Source organism: Carlito syrichta, unplaced genomic scaffold (genome assembly GCF_000164805.1).
Source record: "Carlito syrichta isolate Samal-C Ts95f unplaced genomic scaffold, Tarsius_syrichta-2.0.1 Scaffold307019, whole genome shotgun sequence".
Lineage (NCBI taxonomy): Eukaryota > Metazoa > Chordata > Mammalia > Primates > Tarsiidae > Carlito > Carlito syrichta.
The window spans coordinates 205592-230680 of NW_007251115.1; the positions used below are offsets into that span (position 1 = coordinate 205592).

The following is a 25089-nucleotide window of genomic DNA, read 5'->3' on the forward strand; positions in this document are numbered from 1 at the left end:
ACTTGGTGAGACCTCATCTCTACAATAAATAAAAAATTAGCCGGGTGTGGTAGTGCGCGCTGTAGTTCCAGCTACTGGAAGACTGAGGCGGAAGGATTGCTGGAGCCCAGCAGGTCGAGGCTGCGGTGGCCCAGAGCGGCCACTGCACTCCAGTCTAGGCGACAGAGTGAGACTCCAACTCACACACACACACACACAAAAGAATATTATTCTGGAAAAACCCCTTCGGGTCCCCTCCCGCTGCCCTGCCAGGAGCTTTCCTGTCTTTTAAATAAAGCCCTGCATACTCACACACACACAAAAAGAATATTATTCTGTGTAAACCTTATTCTTACCAGGAGTGTAAGACTAAAGAAATCATGTAGTTATAGTGAAGACTCCCTCAGCATTTTTTAGTGAGATCAGAGTTAAAAGCAGGAAATGTTATAGCACACACCAGGAAGAAAGGCTGTTGCGGATATATTACAGACAAACTATGTATAGCATATGTGTATGTATATGTACATATGTATTTTTACATGTGTATGTGTACGAGTCATCAAAGATTTTCCCTTTTAAAAAATTTTCTCCTAGACCTAACTCGGTGGCTCAGCCTGTAATCCCAGCACTTTGGGAGGCTGAGGTGAGTGGATTGCCTGAGCCTGCGGGTTCAAGACCTGCCTGGGCAGCTTGGCGAGACCTCGTCTCTACAATAAATCAAAAACTAACCGGGCTTGGTAGTGCACGCCTGTAGTTCCAGCTACCTGGAAGGCTGAGACGGAAGGATCGCCGGAGCCCAGCAGGTCGAGGCTGCGGTGGCCGGGAGGGTGCCACGGCACTCCACTCTGGACGACAGAGTGAGACTCCAACTCAAAAAATAAATAAATAAATAAAATAGAATAAAATAAAAAATTTCCTCCCGAGAAATTACTTTTAGAAAAATTTTTCCATTTTATTTTAATGTCTTTAAAAGGGTAAGTGGTTTGTTTCATGAATTTCAGATTAGTAAAGCGCCAGTGAGATAGCAGGTCTTTTTTCAAGGCAGTGTCCTTCCAAGACTAGATGCCAGAGTGAAGAATCACCTTTTCAACAGTCTGTGGGTTATTTCCAAACTGAGAAGAGCTAACTTATAAGAATAATATATGAGAAATGGGTAAGTGGGAACTTTGACTCAGAGATCTTGTTACTTTTCTTTTTCTTTCTTTCTTTTTTTTTTTTTTGAGTTGAAGTCTCACTCTGTGACCCAAGCTGGAATGCAGTGGCATACTTATGGCCACCGCAGCCTTGACCTGCTGGGTTCAGGTGATCCTTCCACCTCAGCCTTCCACGTAGCTGGAACTATAGGCATGCGCCACCGTGCCCACCTAATTTTTTTTTTTTTAATTTATTGTAGACATGAAGTCTGACCAAGTTTCCCAGACTGGTCTCAAACCCCTAGGCTCAGGCAGTCCTCTTGCCTCTGCCTTCCAAAGTGCTGGGATTACAGGCATGAGCCACCGTACCCAACTGAGATCTTGTTTTCTGAAGTTTTTCTTGTGTGTTTTGGAACAGACTTGTCACACATTTTGCTTTATTGATGTCTATCCTGTTTGTCGCTTGGCATTGTTTTAAGAATCAGAAATTTAGTCAGCTAAGAATGAGTGTGTTAGTTTTTAGGCCTGCTATAACAAATAACCATAAAGTGGGTTGCTTCAAATAACAAAAATGTTTTATCTCACAGTTCTGGAGGCCAAAATCAACATGGCAGCAAGGTTGCTTTCCTTCTGGGGTCTCTGAGAAAGACTGTTTCATGCCTCTTCTAGTTTCTGGTGCTTGTCAGCAGTTCTTGTGTTCCTTGGTTTGTAGACGCATTGCTGCAATCTCTGCCTCTGTCTTCACATGACATTCTCCCGTGTGTCTCTCTGTCTCTTCTCTTATAAGGACACCAGTCATGTTGGATCTAGGGTCACTTCAGTATGACCTCATCCTAACTAATTATGTCTGCAGAGACCCTGTTTCCAAATAAGGTCACATTCTGAGAAATACACATATTTGAAGAGGACACTCTTCAACCCAGCACAGTGAAAAAGCTAAGACATTCTTAAAGTGTCCTGTAAGGTTGGTATTTGTGACTATTTGCATTGTCCTTCTCTGTGGAGAGTGGCCCCACAAATAGGAACCCTTTGGGATGCTGATGTCAGTTCCTCATTAACTTAAAAAGAATAGTCAGTAATTTTATTTTTAAAAAATAGCTACCCCCTTTTTTCCAAATTACTTGGTGAAGCACACTTTTATTTTATAGTGGGACCCAGTGAAAGGACTTTGAGATCTTGTTCTTATACGGTTTTTAAAAGATGGTTGAGAAATTGTAGCATAGCAATTTGAGTTAAAGTCAACATGGATTCAAATCTTGATTCTGTTGCACATACCTGTGTATTGGTAAAGTCCACTGGACAGTTTGGGCTAGGGATTTTGACCTCTCGTGATCCCCTTGCATCTTCTCTCTCAACCTCATTCCACACATTATGTAAAAAGCAAGGAAACTGGATTCTGCAGAGTAGAAGAAAATCTTACATTAGCTGGCAAGATCCAGCTCAAAAGGTATAAAGAATGCTTTAGAAGGTAGTGTGCTTTTGAAGTATTTTATTACACTTTTAAAAAGATCTTTCTCCTGGTATGGGGCTTGTTTTCTGTTCCAAAGCTGAAAGGGCTTATTATTTCACATGCATTTTTATTTTCAAAGAACCATTAATTTTTTCACTCTTAATTAAAACATTGATTAGACTGGCTAATTAGGAAAATATTGTGAAAAAGACAAAAAAAAGAAATCACAGAATGCCCTTTTGTTCCCTGCTTTCCTATCCAGTAAGAATGCAAAATAAAGATATTAAGACCATGCTCACATTTGTAACTGAGAGTATGATCGTACCTCTCTTAGACACTTTTATCTTTTGTTGGATGCCATGAAGCATCTGTGTTCTGATGTCTTTCAACAAGTAGAGAATGTCAGGCTACTAGGACTGAAGCTGCACAATTCCTGTTAGGTTCTAGAGGTTGCAGGCAAAGAGTATCATGACTTTATCAAAGACCTGATTTCCAGAACTGATTATTTGATGTGTAGTTTGGCTTCATAACACTCAGCCAGTTCTCACTGAAATAAGAAAAAGAAACAGCTTTCTTCCGTTTAGGTATTTGTGGCAGACTTTAAGTGAGTTCGTAAGCTATTCTGCATTTTTCAAAGGCCACTAAGAACAATCACAGACTTGCTTTTGGAATATTAATTTCACATTATTATTGTAGCCAAGCAGACTCTTTGTTTTCAGTTAAAGCTTGTGGGGAGAAAAAAGTTAAGCCTAGTACTACTTAGATTTAGAGTATTATACAGCAGAAACCCCAAAGCTAGATGGGCTTCTTTCAGCTCAGTTGATGATATTGACTGAAAGAACTAACCTAAGTTAGATTTTCTTTCCTCTAAAGGAAAGAAAAAGTTTGTATTTCTAGTCTAGTACCTCTAGAAAGAGGATAAACGTAAACCATTTCTTTACTGGAGGCCCAAGGAGGTTTGAATCCAGCAGTGATTGTACTTTAAAAATAAAAATCTATGTTTGTTTGAAGTCAGCTATGATCTTACCTGCCTGCGACCCACTGTGAAGCCATTGGCTTCATCTGAAGTAACTGAGATGGTTTGCTTGGTTCAGCTAGTTTCAGCCATACTTGCTTTCTTTCCATTACAGCCTGAAGAAGAGCAGCTGGTCTGTGATATCACTGGATCCAGTTCTTCCACTGATGACACAGCTTCCCTGGATCGACATTCTTCTCATGGCAGCGATGTTTCCCTCCCTCAGATTTCAAAGTCAAACAGGTCCGGAGATCGGCAAAGCCTGAATGGTTGCTGCAGCCATGGGGTGGGAGCTGAGGGTCGAGAGAGTGAGAGTGAACCTGCTGGCCCAGGTGACATGGAGGAGGAGGAGATGGACAGCATCACTGAAGTGCCTGCAAACTGCTCTGTCCTGAGAAGCTCCATGCGCTCTCTGTCCCCCTTCCGGAGGCACAGCTGGGGGCCTGGGAAAAATGCAGCCAGTGATGCAGAAATGAACCACCGCAGGTGAGATGGGAGGTTGTTTGTTTAGTGTCTCAGCGTCTGCTTACTTTGGAGAAGTTTCTGATTTGGTATTATTATTGGTAAAAGAATTTAGGAGACACCATAGTGTAGGCTTTGGAATCAAAAACCTGTGTTCAGACTCCAACTCTAATTTACTTTCAGCGAGTCACTTCCCCTCTGAGCTTTAATTTTTTTCATCTGTAAAATTCCTTTATTATTTGTTATAATGAAATTAAATATGGCTGTCATATAGTGAGTATTTAGTAAATAGTAATGTTTATTCTTGCCAGATGTGTTAATGACATTCATGAATTAGAAAATATTGAAGGAAGTAGTTTCCTGTCAATTTTGAGTTAAGAAATAAACACAAAGCCTTACATCTTAACATTTCCAGGTTTTTCCCTGCTTTCTGAGAATTAAAGCCATCTGTTTCTAATGCAGAAAGTTTTGATAGAAGTCTAAATTATCATTGTTTAACTCTAAAAAGAACATAAGACTCATTGTATGTCATTAAATTGTTGATATTTTCCTGTGTGTCATATGATCTTGGGACTTTTATAACTGACCCAATGTTAGTCTTTCAGTTTAGAAGCAGGCTAAAAGAAGATAAGTTGGATTTGACTTCTGACCGCTGACTGCCTAGATGAATTTAAGCAGGTGACTTTAGCTCTAAAGAACAAGTGTCATAGTGCCTCCTGTACTTATAAGAGTGTGCTTATTCCATAGCTGCTTTCTCACTGAGGAAAACAGCTAAGGGAGGAGGCTGGCAGCTGTTTTAAAACAATTGATGTAAACAGCTCAGCTGGAGCAATTATTTGCTTTTTTTTTTTTTAATGCTTCAACCTTCTCATAATATTATGACTGTAAGTACATGTAAACAAATCATGAGTGAATACTCATGTATTCAGCCAACATACATTGAGCACTCAATACACGCCAGGCACTGTTTTAGGTTCTGGAGATGCAGAGGTAAAAAAGACAAAGTTCCTGCCTTCATGGAGCTCACAGTAATGAATACCTTCTTACACTTTGCTAATTTCCTAGTCTTTCCAGACTCTTATTTTTTTATTGGAGTCTTACTTTGTTACCCAGGCTGGAGTGCAGTGGCACCTGCTATTTCTCAGGTGATCCTTCTGCCTCAGCCTCCCAAGTGGCTGGAACTACAGGCATGCACCGCCACACCTGACTAATTTTTTTTTTTAATTAATTGTAGAGACAAGATCTTGCCGGGTTGCCCAGGCTGTTCTCAAACCTCTGGGCTCAGCAATCCTCTCACCTCTGTCTCCCAAAGTGTTTGGATTATAGGCTTGAGCCACCACGCCTGGCCAGACTCTTTTTATGACACATTTTCTCATGTAATTTTTTAGTCCTGTCCATGAGTGGTATTATGCCCATGTTTGCAGATGAGGAGACTAGTGCAAATTGTTTACATTATTTCTCCAAGGTCAGTAGAATCCAGGTTTCTGGTCTCTTAGTCAACTGTTCTTTCTACACTTCCTATTATTCTGTGGTGACATTTAAGATGCTAACCTTAAAAATAAGCAGTGTTCATTATCTACTAGGCAGTTTTTATATATATTTGAGACCCTACATTATATAAAAAGCAATTTCTAAACATTTTCCTTCCCAGTTTTATTCATGTTGTACTTTTTCTTTTTTTTTTTTTTTTTTAAAGTCGAAGTATCACTCTGTTGCCCAGGCTGGAGTATAGTGGTACTATCATAGCTCACCAGAGCAAACCTCAAATTCTGGGCCCAAATAATTCTGCCTCAGCCTACCCAGTAGGTGGGACTACAGGTACACACCATCATGCCCAGCTAATTTTTTTTAATTTTGTAGAGATGAGGTCTCACTATGTTGCCTAGGCTAGTCTCGAACTCCTGGACTGAAGTATTCCTTTTGCCTTGCTCTCCCATAGTGCTGGGATTACAAGCATGAGCCATTGCACCCAGCCAGTACTTTTTTTTTTTTTGACATTCACAACAATAGAAAATATAAGTACATGGAGAATAATCCCTCCAGCCAGAATTCTCTTCCTGAAACAAGGGTAACTTTTTAAAAAAGACAACCTTATCTTAGATGATAACAGCAACAAGAAATGAGAATTTTTTTCATTTTTAAAAATTTTTGAGAGAGTCTCGCTCTGTCCCCCAGGCTAGAGTGCAGTAGTGGAATCATAACTCACTTAAGCCTTGAACCCCTGAACTCAAGCCAACCTTCTGCCTCAGCCTTGCAAAAAACTAGAATTACAGGGACACACCACCACACCTGGCTGAGTGTTGTTTTGTTTTGGTTTTTGTAGAGACAAGGATTGCTAAGGATTGCTCTACATTGCCCAGGCTGGTCTTGAACTTCAGGCCTCAAGCCATCTTCCTTCCTGGGCCTCCCAAAGCTCTGGGATTACAGACATGAGCCACCATGCCCAGTCAAGGTTTATTTGATATATGTGATCAATTTGTCTTTATTTTACTTTGGAGCCTTTTGTCATAACTTAGATTTTAGAGCCACATGTGACTGTATCAATCATGTAGCTCAGATGAGGAAATTGAAGCTCTGAATACATGATTTGCCCAAGATTATATGGTGATCTTAAGACAAAACTGAGACTAGAACCTTATTACCTAAGTTATTTATATTCAACCTGTATAAGGTCATGGGATCTCCTGTTTGGATTTGGTATGAAGGGTTACCTACCATCACTGTCCTAAACCTCTAGAAATACTGGAATGAGAGTTAGGTTTTAATTATCACTTTAATGAGTTTGATTAATTCTTACAGTATTATTTCATATAGTGTAACCTGAATTAAAGTTTTGAATGGCAATTTTTTTTCTGAACCTTTTACTTGTATAATTTAAGAAACTGTATAACTTTTGTTATCCAATTTACTCCATAGAGTAAGGAAAGAGCACAGAAATTGTCAGGCCTTTTTGGTTCTGATATTTTTCTTATTCTACATTCTTTTATTTTCTTACCTCTCATGCTATTTCCTTTGGGGATTGTCTTTCTTCCCAGTGTGGCGTCTGTATGTTTCATGCATTTGTATCCCATTTTGTTTCACCTGCAACACTGACCTCTTCCACCATTCATTTTCAGTTCAATTCGAGTTCTTGGGGATGTTGTCAGGAGACCTCCCATTCATAGGAGAAGGTACAGAGTTTGCTAACTTGATGGACTAACCATATCGCCTCTGAGCATATACTAACAAACATCTCATTCTGCTTAATCCATGATTGGACCATCTACTTTTAAACAATGTACATCTAATTCAGGCAAAGAAAACATGGGTACTTTTTAATTAATTGCTGAAGTCCATTCCATAGAAAATGGTTTCTATAATTTGAAGTTTTATCCTATTCTATTTTTATCTTTTAAAAAACATTTTAAAAAAATGTTTTTATCTTGCGCTTACTGGTGTTCAGATGACTTTGGTAAAAGGGTTTCACCCAACTTTCTCTAGAAGAATTCAAAGAATTGTCTTTGTTGTCAAATGGGCCCCGAAGAGAACTTTTTTATTTCTTCACAAAAGGAAAACCAGTAATGTGACTGTGCTTGTACACAGGCCCTAAAATATTTTCAACACATTCTTTAATAATATGATGAAAGACTTCATTACTAGGCCACCTGGAAGTTTCCACTCCATTGTTGATATAGTCATTTCTTTTTTTTTTTTTTTTTTTTTTTTTTTAGTTGGAGTCTCACTCTTTCACCCAGGCTGGAGTGCACTGGCATACGCACGGCCACCCCAGCGCTGACCTGGGCTCTGGCGATCCTTCCGCCTCATCTTCCAAGTAGCTGGAACTACAGTCGTGTACCACCATGCCCGGGTAATTTTTGATTTATTGTAGAGACAAGTCACGCCAAGTTGCCTGGGCTGGTCTCAAACCCGCAGGCTCAGGTAATCCACTCACCTCAGCCTCCCAGAGTGCTGATTACAGGCTGAGCCCCCGAGCCCGGCAATATAGTAATTTCTTAAAGCAAGTTAGAGGCATAAGTTGATTTCTCAGTCTTTGACTTCCTTAATTACTTTTGGCCAGGTCATTTTCAAAGCTAAAAATTAATTATTTATTTGTTGAGAAGTAATTTCTGTTCAAAAAGTGCTGATTAGCTTCAAATTTTTCAAATGGTAGATTTTTTTTTTTAACTTTTAGTTTTCAGTAGTTGATAGTGACATTTTTCCCATTGCTAGGAAAACATTAAAAAATTCAAAAATTAAGGTTTGTATTGATGTTAACTTCTCATATTAGGAGACATTTGTAAAGAAGTATTTTTTAACTATTTTAGCAGAACTTTTGTTTGTTGGTAAGCAGGCAAATAGTTATCTTTTCTACTTTGTCTTTTTCAAGTGAGTGCTTTCTTTAATTCCAGATTTTAGGCAAAAAAACTGAATTTAAACTCAAATTTTCTCATTAATTTCAGATAATCATGACTCCTTTTAAGTTAGTTTTCTGGTGAACAAGTTGTTAACTGCCTTTTTCGGTAGAAGTATCTATAGTCTTTGGAGTTATGTTTATTTGGCTTTTTATTAAAGCTCTTCAATTTGAACTTATTAAAAATATGCACTTGATTTCAAGGTAGAAGATGACAAGTTGCTGAATGCAGTTCAAATTAGCATATATATGCGACTGTCATAAACAATTCCAGTTACAAGTTTACCCTTAATGAAACTTATTTTTGTAGGAAGAATATGATGTAAAATTTTAAGTTTTGTAAAATTGAAAAATTCCAACAGCTATTAACAGATAGGGAGAAGGACATTTGTTTTTATTTTTTAATCTAGAACTCTCTCAATCTCAAAATAAAGCCAAAGAACCATTAAATACTGCCTTTATTAATTAATGAATTGAGGAAATTAGGATATTCTCAAAAATGCTCTTAATTATGAAATGCAGCCGGGCATGGTGACTCGTGCCCATAATACCAGCACTTTGGGATGCAGAGGCAAGAGGACTGCCTGAACTCAGGGGTTCAACACCAGCCTGGGAAACTTGGCAAGACCTTGTGTCCACAATAAACCAAAACAATAAACCAAAAAATTATCTGGGTGTGGTGGCACATGCCTGTAGTTCCAGCTACTTGGAAGGATGAGGCGGAAGGATCACCTGAGCCCAACAGGTCAAGACTACAGTCGCCATGAACATGCTGCTACACTCCAGCCTGAGTGACAGAGTAAGACCCCAATTCAAAATAAAACAAACATTATGAAAGGCATTTACTCCTACAGGGAAGGTCAGGCATTATAGACCATCTGCAGCTTCCTTCCTGAATCCTTTGAAAAGCTGTGTATCTCTCTTCCTGTTTCCCTATTGTTTTCATTCTTGTCATCTTAAATTTCATCTCAGTCTTCCATGTCATTATCATATTTTGAAAGTAAAGACATGTTTCAATCTGTAGGAGACTATTTTTAAGAATAATGGTTTGACACTGTATATTCAGTTATTGACTTACCACATTCTATTTTTTAAAAGAAATTGGATATTTAGGTAAATATGCGTATTTATTAACTGTTATAGAATTTGACATTGCTGGGCTCGGTGGCTCAGTCTGTAATCCCATGCCTTTGGGAGGCTGAGGTGAGTGGATTGCCTGAGCCCGCGGGTTCGAGACCCGCTGGGCAGCGAGACCTCATCTCTACAATAAATCAAAAAATCAGCTGGGCGTGATAGCGCATGCCTGTAATTCCGGCTACTTGGAAGGCTGAGGCAGAAGGATCACCGGAGCCCAGCAGGTCGAGGCTGCGGTGACTGGGAGCGGCCACTACACTCCAGTCTGGGCGACAGAGTGAGACTCCAACTCAAAAAAAAAGAATTCGACATTAAGATAATAATTTCCAAGAATGAACTTCTGTCTTGTGTGTATTTGTAAAATATATCTTCTCACACAAGTAAATTATAAGTTAGTTTGATCCACTTACCAAACTAGAGAGGTGTCACAGCTGCGTATTTCTGCTTTTTTGCTCTTATCCTTGCTAGTTTTATACTAGTAATTTAACCTGATTTAAAACAATTGATACTGTTTAAATTATTTTTAAATGTTATCTTAAAGATTCATGTTCAGGAGAGCCATAGCAGTTGCTTTTATATCTTCTCACTATTTTTCTTGTCTCCTTTCCTCTGCCAAAAACCTCCACTTGATGAAAAAACAAAATTATTAAATATATTCAACATAGGCTTTTTCATCTGCAAGATTCAGAAGGACCTGAGTGGTTTTATAGTTGTCCAGGAGCTCTGTTTTTATCACACCCCACTACCCCCACCTCAAAAAATATATATATATATATAACTTATAACAGGTATGTCCAACTCACAGCCCACTGGGTTATTTCAGCCTAGGGCAGCTAGTAAGCTGCCCCACAAAGTTGTTTAACATAATGTGTTTTTTAGCTTTTATTTTTTCATGACCCCCATGCCTGGTTCCATTTTTGAAGTTCACAATCACGCCTTATTCATGACATTATTTTTTGGCAGCACATACATTTGTAAGCAGCTGTTTTCAGTTGTGAAGCACATGGAGAGCAAAATTCAAACAAACATTTCTGACGAGCATCTTGAGAACTCACTAAGAATTATGACCACTTCCATCGAACCAGGCATTGATAGATTAGTTTTACCAAAACAGGGTCAAGTTGCTCACTAGTTATCATTTTTCTAAACTTTATAACAAAAAATTTTAAAAGATCCTATTATGTATATACACTATATTATCTAATTTATGTGTGGCTCAAGACAATTCCTCTTTACTCATTGTGGCCCCAGGAAGCCAAAAGTTTACTTGATGTAGCTCAGGGAAGCTAAAAGGTTGGACACTCCTGGCTTATAATTGTAAGGCCAGCATAGCAGTGTGTTTTTAAAATGATAGCTTTTGTTAGTCAAAAGTCCTGATCTTTTGTGCAGTTCCCTTCACAGAATACCCAATATTTTAAGTGTGTTATTATATTTTTTATCTGGTTATATTTGCTTTGCATTTTCAACCCCAGATTTTCTGTCTTTGCTGCTTGAGAACAGATATCAGTACTGGGACAATCAAGCAAGTAGATAGTCAAATGGATTTTTTTATCTTGGGGGAAAATGGATACAAACATTAAAAGATACCAAAGAATTCCCTTTTTAAAAAAAATTTCATTATTATTAATATACAAGCAAATATATAATCATTGTTATATGCTTTATCTTTAGTATAATAACCTAGTGAGTAGGGTTTCAAGATGGATGCAAGTATTGACTGAGTATGCTTATCATGCAAAAGCTATGAAATGTGTAGTTTAGATGGATCCTTACTGGAAATACATTAAAAGACTGATGACTCTGCGCCTACTGCAGTGCAGTTTATCACTGTCTCTTTTAGTCCAGGTTTAGAGATAGTGTGGAAGGGGTGATGTGAGAGTATGAGGTATATAGAGAAATTGTTCCCAATAGTGAAGGTGAAATAGTTCTCTGAGAATGTCTGTAGAGGAAGCCACAGGTGAGGTGGCTTCTTTGCCAGGGTTCACTAGAAGGAATTCTCGGACTTCAAGTTAAACTGGTTCTACTGTAAAGACCTCATGTAGTCTTCTAAAATACTATCTAGATGACATCAATAAAACAATTTTAAGTTTTCGTGGCTCTTATTCTAGCCTTTTTCTAAATTCTCCGTGTTAGATTTTTAAATTTTTTGATGATTAATTAATAAATCCATCTGTCTCTAGCTATGCCCTTTCTTTTAAACCTAATAATCCCATCCCTGTTTCCTCTTTTCTCCTTGTGTTTCTATTTCTGCCTTTGATGTCATCCCCAGTATGAGCTGGTGTCCCTCTGGTGTACAATACTCTGCTGCCCTGAGTGCTGACTTTAATTACAGAAGGTACAGTATCTTTATATGTCCAGCCACCAAATGGGGAACCATAAACTATGGCATCTGGGCTTCTGGCTTGGAGCTGGCTTCTCTATGGCTAGGATGCATAGGGGCCGCCTGCTTTGTCTGTGAGCACAGTGTTCCATTGCCTTTGCTGTGGGTATCAGTGACCCAGTTGAAGGATTATAGCCTAGGAGTCAGATGATGCATCCATCCTACTGGTCTCAAGAGACTGTAGACTTTGTATTTTCTACACAGACTTGTGTCTGTGGTATGGTAGGCCACTTCTCTTTGTTTTGGTCTGTCTTGATTCCCAGATTCTAGGAATTCCCGAATCTTGAGGAAAACAATGAGAGAAGCAAGGCAGCTAATAAAATGTACTAATTTTGATTATGCTTCCAAATCCACCAGCCTTTTTAGATTCCAAAATCAGAGACTTCTCATAATTTCATATTCTTTTCTCAACTAAACAACCAGATTTAATTACTATAAAACATTTTTAGGATTGTTTTACAGTAAGCATAGAGCTGGTTTTCTTAGGCTTTCCAAATAATTCATAATAGAAAACTAAATTTCTTCTTCACTTAGCCCATCTTCCTATCCCTGTTATTAAAAATGAGTTTTACAAAGACATGGTGTCTATTGTCATATCAAAATAAGAAAAACAAATCTATTGTCTAATTTACCCACTAAAGAAAAAAGAGATATATGTCTTCGGTTCGTAAGTGATTTATAAAACAAAAAGAAAATACAAGCCCTTTTGGACTGGCACGTGTGAACTTAATTGTAGCAATTATTTGTACAGTTTTCCCTGAGCAGAGGTAACTAAATAGCTTCACTACACCTTCAAATTCAATTCCTGCTTGTTGTTAACTGAGAACATGGTCATCTACAACTATATTTTGAGATCTTGATTATTTTAAAGAGGTTTCCACTGCAGTTGTAACAGATGTGAATTATTCTAGTTAGCAACCCCAGGGAGGATTGATCACTAGCCTGTCTCTTAGCTTCCTGCTTACAGAACTTCCTTTTCACTCTGCAACCACAAATCTTTATCCCAGGGATCCCATTTAAAATGTCAGATCCTGTTTGCTTTTTTTTTTTCTTTACGAGTATCCAGGCAAAAATGACAACTCTTACTGCTCTTAAACCTAGTAGTTTCCCAGCATTTATTCTTTAAAGTATTATATGTGCCTGTCTGCAACTAACAAATCTCAGGAAGCCTGTCAGCAGTTGTTCAGCCAGGTGTGTGGAGAGGTTCTCTGGGTTGGATGCATACCTGCAAAATTATAAAGATCAGCTAGCATGTAGTTGAATGTAAAGTTATAAATGTCTGCCTAATGGACACAAAGCAAGTCACTCAGTTTGCCTTATGAAAGTTACATAAGCTCAATATTTTCTCTATTCTAATTATTTGGCATCGGTAGAGCTAGATTCTGGCCAAGATTAATTATATCAGATCAAAGAAAAACATAAATAATATGCCAGTAAGACAAATATGGTCTATATGGTATATTTTGAAAAAAAATCTGAGAAAGCAGTGCTAACTGGTTCAACATTTGGATAAACTGAATGAGGTAAGAATATCCAAATGCTGTATTCTTCCTCAGTATTCCAATATCTATGGGAGAAAGGTAGGTGGTATTCATTCATGGTGTGCCTTTTTAGACAGTTTTGCTAGGTGATAGAGAAATAATATGCAAGCGAGGGAGTTGTAACTAAAAGGATTTTGTATCCTCCTTCCTTTCTGAGGTCCAGAAATAAAATGAATTAACTTTTGTGCCCTGTGTTCAGTTTCAGTCTAGAAGGCTTGACAGGAGGAGCTGGTGTTGGAAACAAGCCATCTTCATCTCTTGGAGTAAACTCTGCAAACACCAAAGAGCTCAGACACCCTTTCAGTGGTGAGGAACGGGGTGACTCTTTGATGTCACTTTCAGAAGAGAATCTGGAATCAGGCCAGAGAGAACATAGGATGTTTGATCAGCAGGTAAGGCTGAACTGTTTCTAATTTGGAAAAAATTTATTTCTCAGAATATGGACATAGAAGGCAAAACTTCTGTTAGTATAAGGCTAGTAGCAATGATTATAAAATTACTTAATCTAACACTAAAGCAGGTTTTTAGCACTGAATACTACTTAAAGAATACCATTAATCTGTATAAATTTAAATACTTTGTCAAAGCAAACGTTTTAGAATTAGAATAAGTTTCCAGAATATTAAAATTGGGTTTTTCCTTCTTATCTGAGGCCTTCTTTTACCACCTTAAATGGTAAAATTAGTCTTTTTTTTTTGAGTTGGAGTCTCACTCTATTGCCCAGACTGGAGGGCAGTGGCCGCTTTGGGCCACCGCAGCCTCAACCTGCTGGGCTCCAGCGATCCTTCCGTGTCAGCCTTCCAAGTAGCTGGAACTACAGACATGCGCTACCACGCCCGGCTAATTTTTGATTTATTGTAGAGATGAGGTCTCGCCAAGTTGCCCAGGCGGGTCTCGAACCCGCGGGCTCAAACAGTTCACTCACCTCAGCCTCCCAAAGCGTGGGATTACAGGCTGAGCCACCGAGCCCGGCAAAATGAGTCTTGAAATTTGTTATATATCATTATTAAATTTACCAGTTTTCTAAAACATACCCCAAGTTTTTCCTTCATAGGGAAAAAAAAAAACAAAACTTTCTTATCATACTGCCCAGGAAATGACTAGTCTCTCTGCTTCTCATTCCTACCAGAATTCTTAAGAGAATGTCTACACTCCTTTCCTTCTTTTTATCACCACCTAATCATCTCATATTTCTTCTGCTACTACTCTCTTGATACTCCTGTTTTGAAGGTCATGGACTTCCTTGCCAGCCACATTGAGTGACTTCCTTTTAGTTCTTATCTTCTTAGTCTCCTCATTATCACTTAGCAATTTTGACAATACCTTGGGGAGTTTTTGAGTTGAGAATTTGAATTAATATGCATTTATAACATTCTACCTTAATCCCAGTTCTTTTTCTTCCTTTTGGGTCAGGAGACTTTGGATTAATTTCTAAAAGGATTCTGGGATGCATCTTAATTTCTCCAAATGAAACATTTATAATTTTTTTAAAAAGACCGGTCATAGTGACTCACGTCTGTAATCCCAGCACTTTGGGTGGTGGAGGCAAGAGAATTGCCTAAGCCCAGGGGTTCCAGACCAGCCTAAGCAACTTGGCAAGACCTCGTCTCTACAATAAGTCAAGAAAAATTAGCTGGGTGTGGTGGTGTGTGCCTGTAGTTCCAGCCACTTGGAAGACTGAGGCGGAAGAGTTGCTTGAGCCCAGGAGGTTGAGGCTGCGGTGGCTGTGAGCATACCATTGTGCTCTAGCCTGGGTAACAGAGTGAGAGACTCCAACTCAAAAAAAAGAAAAAAGAAACAGTGAGATTACCAGTCAGGAGCTCTGAGTTTAATACTGTTCAGCTAGCAGTCACTTATGTGGCCTTAGGCAAGTCCCTCAAATGGGCTTGAAGTTGTCACACATAAGCGCTTGAGCTGAATCTGAAGGGATATACTAGCTCTCAGTCTGTGATTCTATTTACAAACCCACTGATGTCTTTCTAAAGTGAACTCCCTGATACAGTCTTTCTAGATGAAGTTGTCAACATTTTAGTGCCCTGCTATGCTTAGCCTTCCTGGAACTCTCAGTTTGCCCATAGTTGTTATCTTGTGAGCAACCCCAGGTTGGGTATTTGAGCTGCTTGTATCTCTCTGATCTGGACAAGTTGCCTGCAGCCAACTTCCTGCTCTATGTCTCTGCCTTTCACTGAGGTCATTTTTCAGACCTCACAGTTGTCTTTGAAACATAGCAACTGTTTGCCTCAGATTCCATGGTTACATGTGAAACAAGCTCTAAATAATCAGAAACCTGGCCTAATTGAGCTGAGTTCATGCTAGTAATGGATTTTTCATTGCTTCCTTTTCAACATGTGTGAATCACAAGGAGGCAGATTTCACTCTACTATGAAGGGAAGGGATTGATGATAATTAAAGGTGGTTGACAGTTGTTATGGGGTCTCTCAAAACAAAAGGGGGACAGAGCCCCTTATCACCAGAAGTGTGCTAGTAGACACTAGTTGACTATCTGTAGGGATATTGTAGCAGGAATTTCTGCAATTCAGTAGATTGTATGGTCTTAAACCTTCTGTAAATTTACTGAGAGTTGAATCATCAAATTTCAGGCACCCTTTCACACTCTGTTCACGTAGAATCAGTCTAATCTTAGAAGAGGAAATGAAAGAGATTTAGGCTTCTTTCCAGATGCACTTTTGTTTTGCTTGTGATCTTGAAACACTTTTTACTTGCATCTCAATTTCCAACTCTTTAAAATCAGAACAATATTACTGATATCCTACTATATCTCTATAAAGGAATATTTAGATTTGCAAAGAATCAGTACTGTATGTAGTTTGATATTTCCAGTGATGTTATTTTTATCTGATTGTGCATCCAGCAGATCTTTATTAAGCACTTACATAAATCTGAAAAAGTTACTATGAGGGATACAAAACCACTATAAATGATGGAAACTCTATTTAACCCTGTTTTACCTATTTTTCTGAGAAAAATAAACCTCAGAAAAGATCAGTAACTACTCTGAAGTTGAGCAGCTGTTCAGTGGCAGGAGCAGATTTGGCTCAAGTCTGTCTGACTAGGAAGCCTGTGTGCTTCACCTCCCTCTCTACCTCCTTATTTCACTGAGTCTTTGAATGTAAAGTTCCATGCTTACCTAGAAGTACAGAAACATGTACTTAGAACCTGTTCTTCACTTTTTTACTTCACAGACCTGTCACAGATCTAAACAACAGGGATTTAATTACTGTACATCAGCCATTTCCTCTCCATTGACAAAATCCATCTCATTAATGACAATCAGCCCTCCTGGATTGGACAGTGAGTATACTAATTTTTAAATATATGACATTATAACCACTTTTCCTATTATTTTTCTCGCTTTAAGACCCTATAGCAGTACCTTCCAAAATTTGCTCACTACTTCTGAATGAATGGCTCAGCTCTTAAACAGAAGGTTGCATAGAGTTCAGCTTTGGGATCTTCCTTCTTTTGCTACCTAAAAATCTCCTTAATACATTAATTTTGTTACATTCTTCAGTATAAATCTGACTTTTTCTTAACCTCTTACTTTCAAATAATTTCAGACCAGAAAAATAGTTACAAATGCCTCCACTGGGGAAAAAAGCAATTGCAAAAATAGTAGAAAATATCCTCATATAGTCTTTACCTCAAGTCCCTAAGTGTAATCATAATACTTGTTTTGCCAGCCTCTCCCCTTCTCTTTATCACTCTCCTTAGTTTTTTTCTGAAACACTTGAGAGAGTAAGTTATAAACACAACAATCTTACCTCTAAATTATTTAGTGTATATTTCCTAAAAAGAAAGATATTCTCTTATGTTACCATAGTATAAGTATTCAAATCAGCAAATTAATGTTGGTAAAATTCTGTTATCTAATGTATAGACCTTATTCAGACTTTCTCACCTATTTCTGAGTCCAAGATTCAATCTGTGAACATACGCTGAATTAAGTTGTCTTGTCTCTTTGGTCTCCTCTAGTCTGAAAGTGTTCCTCAGTTGACCTCTCTCTTTTGTGAGCTTGACAGTGGCGAAACCTGGCAGAGTAACTGGCCTGAGCTCTTAAAAAATGTCGAGCTCAAGAAGGAGAAAACAAGACATATATTTTTAGTTAGTTAAGCAGGTGCTAATAGAGTTACAACTGAAAGGATCAATGGAACTGTATGCAGAGTCCCGTCAATTGATTATGAAAGTTATATAGAGATGTCTTAGCATCCATAAGCACAAGGCATTTTTTAATAAATGATGCTTAGAAGCATATTTGAATTGGATAAATATTGTTTGCCACAAAAAAGCAACATGTTCTTTGAGAAACCCTTTTTTGTTTGTTTTTAAATACTGTTTTTTTAATAAGTAATTGTGATTTTTTTTATGTGTGAAATCTTGATATAGAGATCAAATTCTCATCAAAGAGAAAGTGATTCAGGAGGCTCTGAAGCAAAGGGAATGAGCACATTCTCCTGGTGTTTCTCCTGAAGATTTCTTCAGTTTTCCCTGATATATGTTCAATTTAAAAGTTGATGGCCAGACCCTGTGACTCATTCCTGTAATCCCAGCACTTTGAGGGGCTAGGGCAGGAGGATTGCTAGAGCCCAGGAGTTCGAGAGCAGCCTGGGCAACATAGTGACACCCTGTCTCTACAAATAACCAGGCATGATGGTACACATCTATAGTCCCAGCTACTCTGGAGGCTGAGGTAGGATTGCCTACGCCCAGGAGATTGGAGCTGTAGTGAGCCATGATCATGCCACTGCATTCCAGCCTGGCAACAGAGTGAGACCCGGACTCAAAAAAAAAAAAAAAAAAGAAGAAGAAGTTGGTGGTAGAAATATGCCTAGCATCAATGTGATGTTCTGTCTCACTTCATGGCTTACTGGAGCCCTAATTTTTGAATTTTTTCACAGTGGAATTAAGACATAATAGATGAATCTGTTATCTTTTCCTTCACTTTTATATGATTAACATTTCAAATACAGAACTAGCCTATTGGACAAAAGGTGCCTAATGATAACTTATTCTCAAAGGTACAGATAGAACCACACAGAACTGTGATAGAAGTAGCTTTTCCTGTTTTGATTGTTTTGATTTTGGTTTGGTTTGATTTGACTTTGGGTTAGAGGTTTGGCTGGTATAGAAAGGAAATTATAACTGAATAGTTTATAGTGGATTTGATGAACCGGAATGCTAGTGCTCAATAGTCAGAAAAGGCCAGGAAGGCACTCTGAGACATGTACCCCTCCTTCCACGACTAGCAAGCATCGTGGCATAGTGGATATTCTACTCCTAAGGCAACAGATACCCAGTACTCACAGAATGTGTCCTGTAGAGTGATCTTTTTCCTGTTTTATGTGACACACTCTTTTTCCTTGTGGATGAAACACTTCATTATTTTTCTTCCAAAAAGCAAGATGTTTTTTGACTGTGTTTCCAGTTGCTATCCAAACACTGCTATAAAGGAAGCAGCTAACTCCCAGAAAACCCTGTTCTAGAGGTTCTGGCATGTAGCACTTTTCTCCCCGTTGCAGGGAAATGTTCTGCTCAGCTCACCGAGGGGACCTGATATCAATAGTAGACTGCTGTCAAGGGTAGGGCTTTAAGCAATAGTCTAATACTTTCGTCAGAATACAACACCTTCATTCTGGTCTGTGGTATACATGCATGCAAGCTGGAGTGGTAACTAGCCCCACATTCTTCCCTAAGTGACTTATACCAAAATGAAGGACTAATCAACTTTAATGTCATTATTTCTCCTTTTTCCCTTCCCATGTACAACTAAATTAGTTTCCCAACTCTATTCCTATTTTGCTCTAGCAGCATAATAAATCTTTTTGGAAATGTTAAAATTCTAACTGAAGAAACAACTAAAACTTGTGTTAAAGTCTGTGTAGTATGCCTTAAGCATCAGGATAATTGACTATTTCCCAACTTGCTATAGACTTGAGTCTCTAATTCCAAATCACTTAAATACTCTTTATGAGTCATCTTTGGTCATGGTCTTCCTAGCTGAAATAGTATCATAATTAAATCTACAAAGTGATTTTAAAACTTGTGTTTGAGAAACTTAAAATATTTAACTTATGTTTTTTTTTTTTTGTGAGCACACTTAGTGGCTCTGTGACTTTGAACTTGTTACTGGAACTCTTTGTCTCAATTACATCAAGTGTAAAAAGGAGTTAATAATGTGATATGGCTTAAATGTGAATTTATTTTAAGTCCTTAGCATATTTTCTATCATGTAATAAGCATGTGTTCTTATTATGCCATGCTGTAGTTCACAATGTCCAGTGCCAGGGTCCGTTTTTCTCTGACCAGAGTTTAATCAGTGTTAACGTTATCCCTTACTATCTTGCAAGTGGCTGTGTCTTATAAGCATGCTTGTTTAGGAACAAAGTATTTTCTAAAATCATCCTTATCTTACTGCTTTCCAGCTTTTACCAGTGCTCTGCCTTCTCCCTTCTAAAGAAATTGTTAGCTGCTTCTATCATAGATTTTCACAGCTGGTAACATTTGAGCATTTCTGAAAGTTTATTTCCACTGAGCTGTTGTCTGGAATGTCTCGTTGGGTCATTTGCTAGATTAGAAAAGCAGACCAACTTACAGCATTATTTCTAAGCCGGGATCTGTTTCAAAAATCCATTGGGTAGCGGAAAATACTGAGTAAAGAGCGTGATTAAAATATTCTGTACCATTTTCTGGGGTGGACAGTAGGCAAGCAGTGGCTTATTTAGGAACCACAGGGGGCATGAAAGCTTCAATAGCTCCTGTCTTGGATTTGCTGTCTTGATGGGGTGGAGGGGTCATGATGCAGGCGACTTCCTGGCTCTTTTATAGAGAATCAGAATAGCATGGGCGCTGGCTCTGTCATGAGGCACAGTGCCTGGGTGGACTGCCCTGAGAGAAGCTACTCCAAGAAATCTGTTCAAGGCATTTCTCCTTCTTGCATCAGAGAGGATTTTGTGGGACTTTTTTCTCACAGCATACTGGGAAACTTAGATAGTTTCTTGATAGAAATTAAAAATAAATTTCATTTTTACATATACAAAATAATCCAGTTATTACAGATGATACCTTTCTAAGGCTGCGTTTTTTTAACTTTTCATGACTCCCACCCAGAAGGTGCTTCACATAACTGGGAAACTGCTTGATCGCATCTGTGGAGGAACTCTAAGCATGTTAGTGGTGATAATGTTACAAGGGCAATTATATACATTAGATGTTTTAGCCTCATATGCTTCTTCATGAGATTTCATTTTCCCCTTTACTTTGCCTGGTTTGTTACAGGTTGAACATCCCTAATTCAGAAATCCGAAATGCTCCAAAATTCAAAACATTTTTGAGAGCCAACATGATACCACAAGTGGAAACTTCCACACATAAGTACTTAACAAAATTATTTAAAATATTGTATAAAATTGCCTTCAGGCTATGAATATAAGGTGTCTGTGAAACATAAATGAATTTCATGTTTAGTCTTGCGTCCCTTCCTCAAGATATTTCATCATACATCTGCAAATATCCCAAAATCTGAAACACTTCTGATCCCAAGCATTTCAGATAAGGGATACTCAACCTGTATCACAAAGACGGGCACTTACTTTTGGGGCCCTTCTTATACCTTCACTAATGGCATGTGAGTTTGTCAAATGTCTTATGCATGTTTTGATGGGAGCTCTAGCTTATGATTATATAGTTTGCATTAGGCTATGAAAGCTAAGGCCACCTTAAGAGCTGACCTATGACATATATATGAACTGGATCTAAAGGGAACAATGATCTGTGTGACTGAAGATCAGGGTGGGCCTCTGGAAAGTTAGGCATCAATGTTAATGAGAATATTTTATCTCTGCTTCTGTGCTTATTTTCTTTCTCTGTGGACAGTGAAATGGGAATTTACTGAAATACATGTATGAGGGAGGACCAAAAAAACCCAGAATTTATTTATAAAAAACGATGTATTTATTCTCACAAGTTTTAAACTTTAGACACCTTTAAAGTACTTTCCGTTTGATGCAGTACAGCTATCGAGATGCTTGTTCCACTACTCAAAACAGTTTTTAAACTCTCCAATTTTATGCCTTTGAGTGCTTCAGCTATTTTTTGTTTCACCTCTTCCACACTGGCAAAACATTTCCCTTTGAGGACTTTTTTCATCCAGGGAAACAAAAAAAAATTCACTCAGGGAGAGAGTGGGTGAATAGGGAAGGTGGGGCATGAGAGTCATGCTATTTTTGGTCAAAAACTGCTGAACACTTAGCACGGTATGGGCAAGTACCTTGTCGTGGTGGAAGAACCAGTCACTTGTTTGCCACAGTTCGGGCTGTTTCTTCCACAAATTGTTACACAACACTGTCAAAACGTCCAGATAAAAAATCTGACTGGACCGGGCTCGGTGGCTCAGCCTGTAATCCCAGCACTTTGGGAGGCCAAGGTGAGTGGATTGCCTGAGCCCATGGGTTCGAGACCTGCCTGGGCAACTTGGCGAGACCTCATCTCTACAATAAATCAAAAAATTAGCCGGGCGTAGTAGCACACGCCTGTAGTTCCAGCTACTTGGAAGGCTGAGGCGGAAGGATCGCCGGAGCCCAGCAGGTTGAGGGAGCGGCTACTACACTCCAGTCTGAGCAACAGAGTGAGACTCCAACTCAAAAAAAAAAAAGCCGGGCTCAGTGGCTCAGCCTATAATCCCGCGCCTTTGGGAGGCTGAGGTGAGTGGATTGCCTGAGCCCGCGAGTTCGAGACCCGCCTGGGCAGCGAGACCTCATCTCTACAATAAATCAAAAAATCAGCCAGGCATGGCAGTGCGCGTCTGTAGTTCCAGCTACTCGGAAGCCTGAGACGGAAGGAAGGATCACCGGAGCCCAGCAGGTCGAGGCTGCGGTGGCCGGGAGCGGCCACTGCACTCCAGTCTGGGCGACAGAGTGATACTCCAACTCAAAAAAAAAAAAAAAAAAAATCTGACTGACTGATCTGGAGGAACAAATTCTGAGTATACTACAAGGGATCTGCCCTCCAAGAGATACTTCTGGTTTTTTTGCCCCCTCCTCCACATATATTCTTAACATAGTTCTATTTGGAAAGGGTAGCATTGATCACCATGTCAGAAAGAAAACAAAAGTTTACTCAGGAAAATTGACTCTCTATTGATGTTTTTATTAAGTTGTAAACCTGGAAAATATTCCTGTTCATTAAGTACATACAGGTAACCTTTAATTCAAGTACATTATAAAACTGAATCTCTATGTTACCAGAACTTCTTTCCATATATGTTGGAGATTTCTGTATATGTCAGGGATACTCTTTAGATATTCATCAAGTAAGGTTTTTCATTAGGATCCATGATTTTGTGATACAAGAAGGGAATGTTTTTAGATTCTGGGTAATAAGGCAGTTCATGCTCATTTCCTAAATTTGCTTCACATTTGGAAATATGTTAGAACACACATTACAGGCCAGGCACCGTGGCTCCACCTGTAATACCAGCAATTTGGGAAGCCAAGGTGGGAGGATCACTTGAGCCTGGAGTTCAAGACCAGTCTGAGCAACACAGCAAGATCTCATTCTACAAAAATATTCAAAAAATAGCTGAGCTTGGTGGTGCACACCTGTAGTCCCAGCTACTCAGGAGGCTAGCGTAGAAGGATCGCCTGAGCTAATGAGTTCAAGGCTGTGGTGAGCCATGATCATGCCACTGCACTCCAGCCTGGGCAACAGTGAGATCCCAACCCAAAAGAACACGCATTACAGTGGTATCTTACTTTTGCACAATACTGTCACTGCCCCCAAAAAAACAGTGTATTTGTATTTGTACCAACATTTATTTGATTTGTTACTCATAGTGACTACATGGCATTTCTCTCTGGGGTATGGAGTGTCTTTCATATTGGGTAGGTACAGGGCATTTTCCTTCACTTCATATAGGACATTTAGTTTCCAGAATGCCTGATTAAGGGAGAGTCATTTATTAATTTGTTTGTTTATCCAGGAGATATTTGAGTGCCTACTCCTTGTTGTGCACCAGGTTAGACAGTGGTGGGAGAGGGATGAACCTACAGAAATTGTTCCTTTCCTCACCATGTTTACAACCTTTAGACAAGAGAACAAGTGAATCTAATAGAAAACAGTTAATGGCCGGGTGTGGTGGATCACGCCTGTAATCCAAGCAGTTTGGGAGACAGGCAAGAGGATTACCTGAGTTCAGGGGTTCAAGACCAGCCTGAGCAACACGGCAAGACCTTCATCTCTGCCATAAATCTAAAAATTAACTTAGTGTAGTGGTGCACGCCTGTGGTTCCAGCTACTTGGAAGGCTGATACAGAAGAATCACCTGAACCAAGCAGGTCGAGGCTGCAGTGGCTGTGAGCGTGTCGCAGCACTCCAACCTGGGTGACAGAGTGAGATTCTGACTCGAAAAGAAAAGAAAATAGTAAATGCAGCAACTTAAAGTAATATTTGATGTTATAGACTGTCAGACTTAGGGTCAGAGGTTTACTGAGGAGAAGTAATATCAACCACAAGGAAACTAGGAATTTGCTGGGTTAGTTACGAGGTAGAAAGCAAGACTGAGGAATTTGGGCTTTTTGCCTGAAGGCAGTGGAATCATTGAAGTTGATCATATCAATTAATTAATTGATTAAAACACGCAGGCCAACCTCACTGAAAAATGTGTTGGGAGGAGAGGCTGGTGGATTAGTAGAAGCCTTTTGCAGGGTCCAAATAGCAGGAAGTAGGGTCCTGAACCAGGACATAGAGTGGTGGCAAAAGGGGAGAAGTCGAGACTGTTCTTAGAAGACAAAGCCAAGAAGCCTAAACAAGGTGTGATACAAGGACTCAGGAACAGTGCCCAGGTTTCCATTTTGAATAATGAGTTAGATGTTAGGTACCCCTCACCAAGGAAGGAACACAGGAGGAGGAACAGGTCTGCAGGAAAAGCTAACTTATGCACGGGGGAATTTCAACTGCCTGTGGAATATCCACCCGCAGGTGAGAGGGAGAGGAATGAGTCTCGAGCTCAAAGGTGAGATCTGGCTTGAAGATGAAAAAGATGAGTCACCAGCATATTGTGTGCAGATTGCGTGTTATGAGGTAGGAGTGGATGAGATTTTGGATGAGGGAGGAGAAAGCTAAATCAGAATCCTGAGGGACATGACCACTGGATGTTTTCAGTCTGCTAAGGAAGAAAACTCCAGGTATGCATTGTGACTTCTTGTTTTCAAAGTCTAACAAGTACATATCTGTTGGATGCATTTTTTTAAAAACTACATTACAATTCTGCATATTCAGAAGTGAAGATGAAAATGCAAGTAAATTACATTGTTCACCTAGACAGCCTTTCCTGGAACTATGTAAGCCAGTGGCATTACTCTGTTTCCCCATGGGTTGGAGGTGACTTTTACTTGGACCTGGCATACCTGTGCATGCTCTAACGTCTTCTGTTAACCTACTTCTCAGCTCAGCAGCAGATGCAGCCCACTAGGCGGATCTCCTTCTCCATCAGCATCTCTCCACTCCTCCTTAAGTCTAAAACTCTCTTTTCTCTTGGCTCTTCTTATTCCAGTGATGAGGAGTTGCATAGTAAGTAAGCAACTTTGTTATC

The 25089-nt window shown here is 39.1% G+C and overlaps 1 protein-coding gene across 2 annotated transcripts in view; it reads left to right on the forward strand.

The window, feature by feature from the left end:
- The window catches only part of AKAP13 (A-kinase anchoring protein 13), a 247677-nt gene that overhangs the window by 157109 nt on the left and 65479 nt on the right, over positions 1–25089 (forward strand). Inside the window, exons 10-13 of one of the 2 annotated variants that reach the window (XM_021715342.1) lie at positions 3693–4063; positions 11833–11898; positions 13684–13876; positions 16688–16796. In XM_021715342.1, the coding sequence (XP_021571017.1) occupies positions 3693–4063; positions 11833–11898; positions 13684–13876; positions 16688–16796 (739 nt within the window). The remainder of the gene's footprint in view (positions 1–3692; positions 4064–11832; positions 11899–13683; positions 13877–16687; positions 16797–25089) is intronic. The other variant, XM_008063737.2, reaches the window with a different exon arrangement.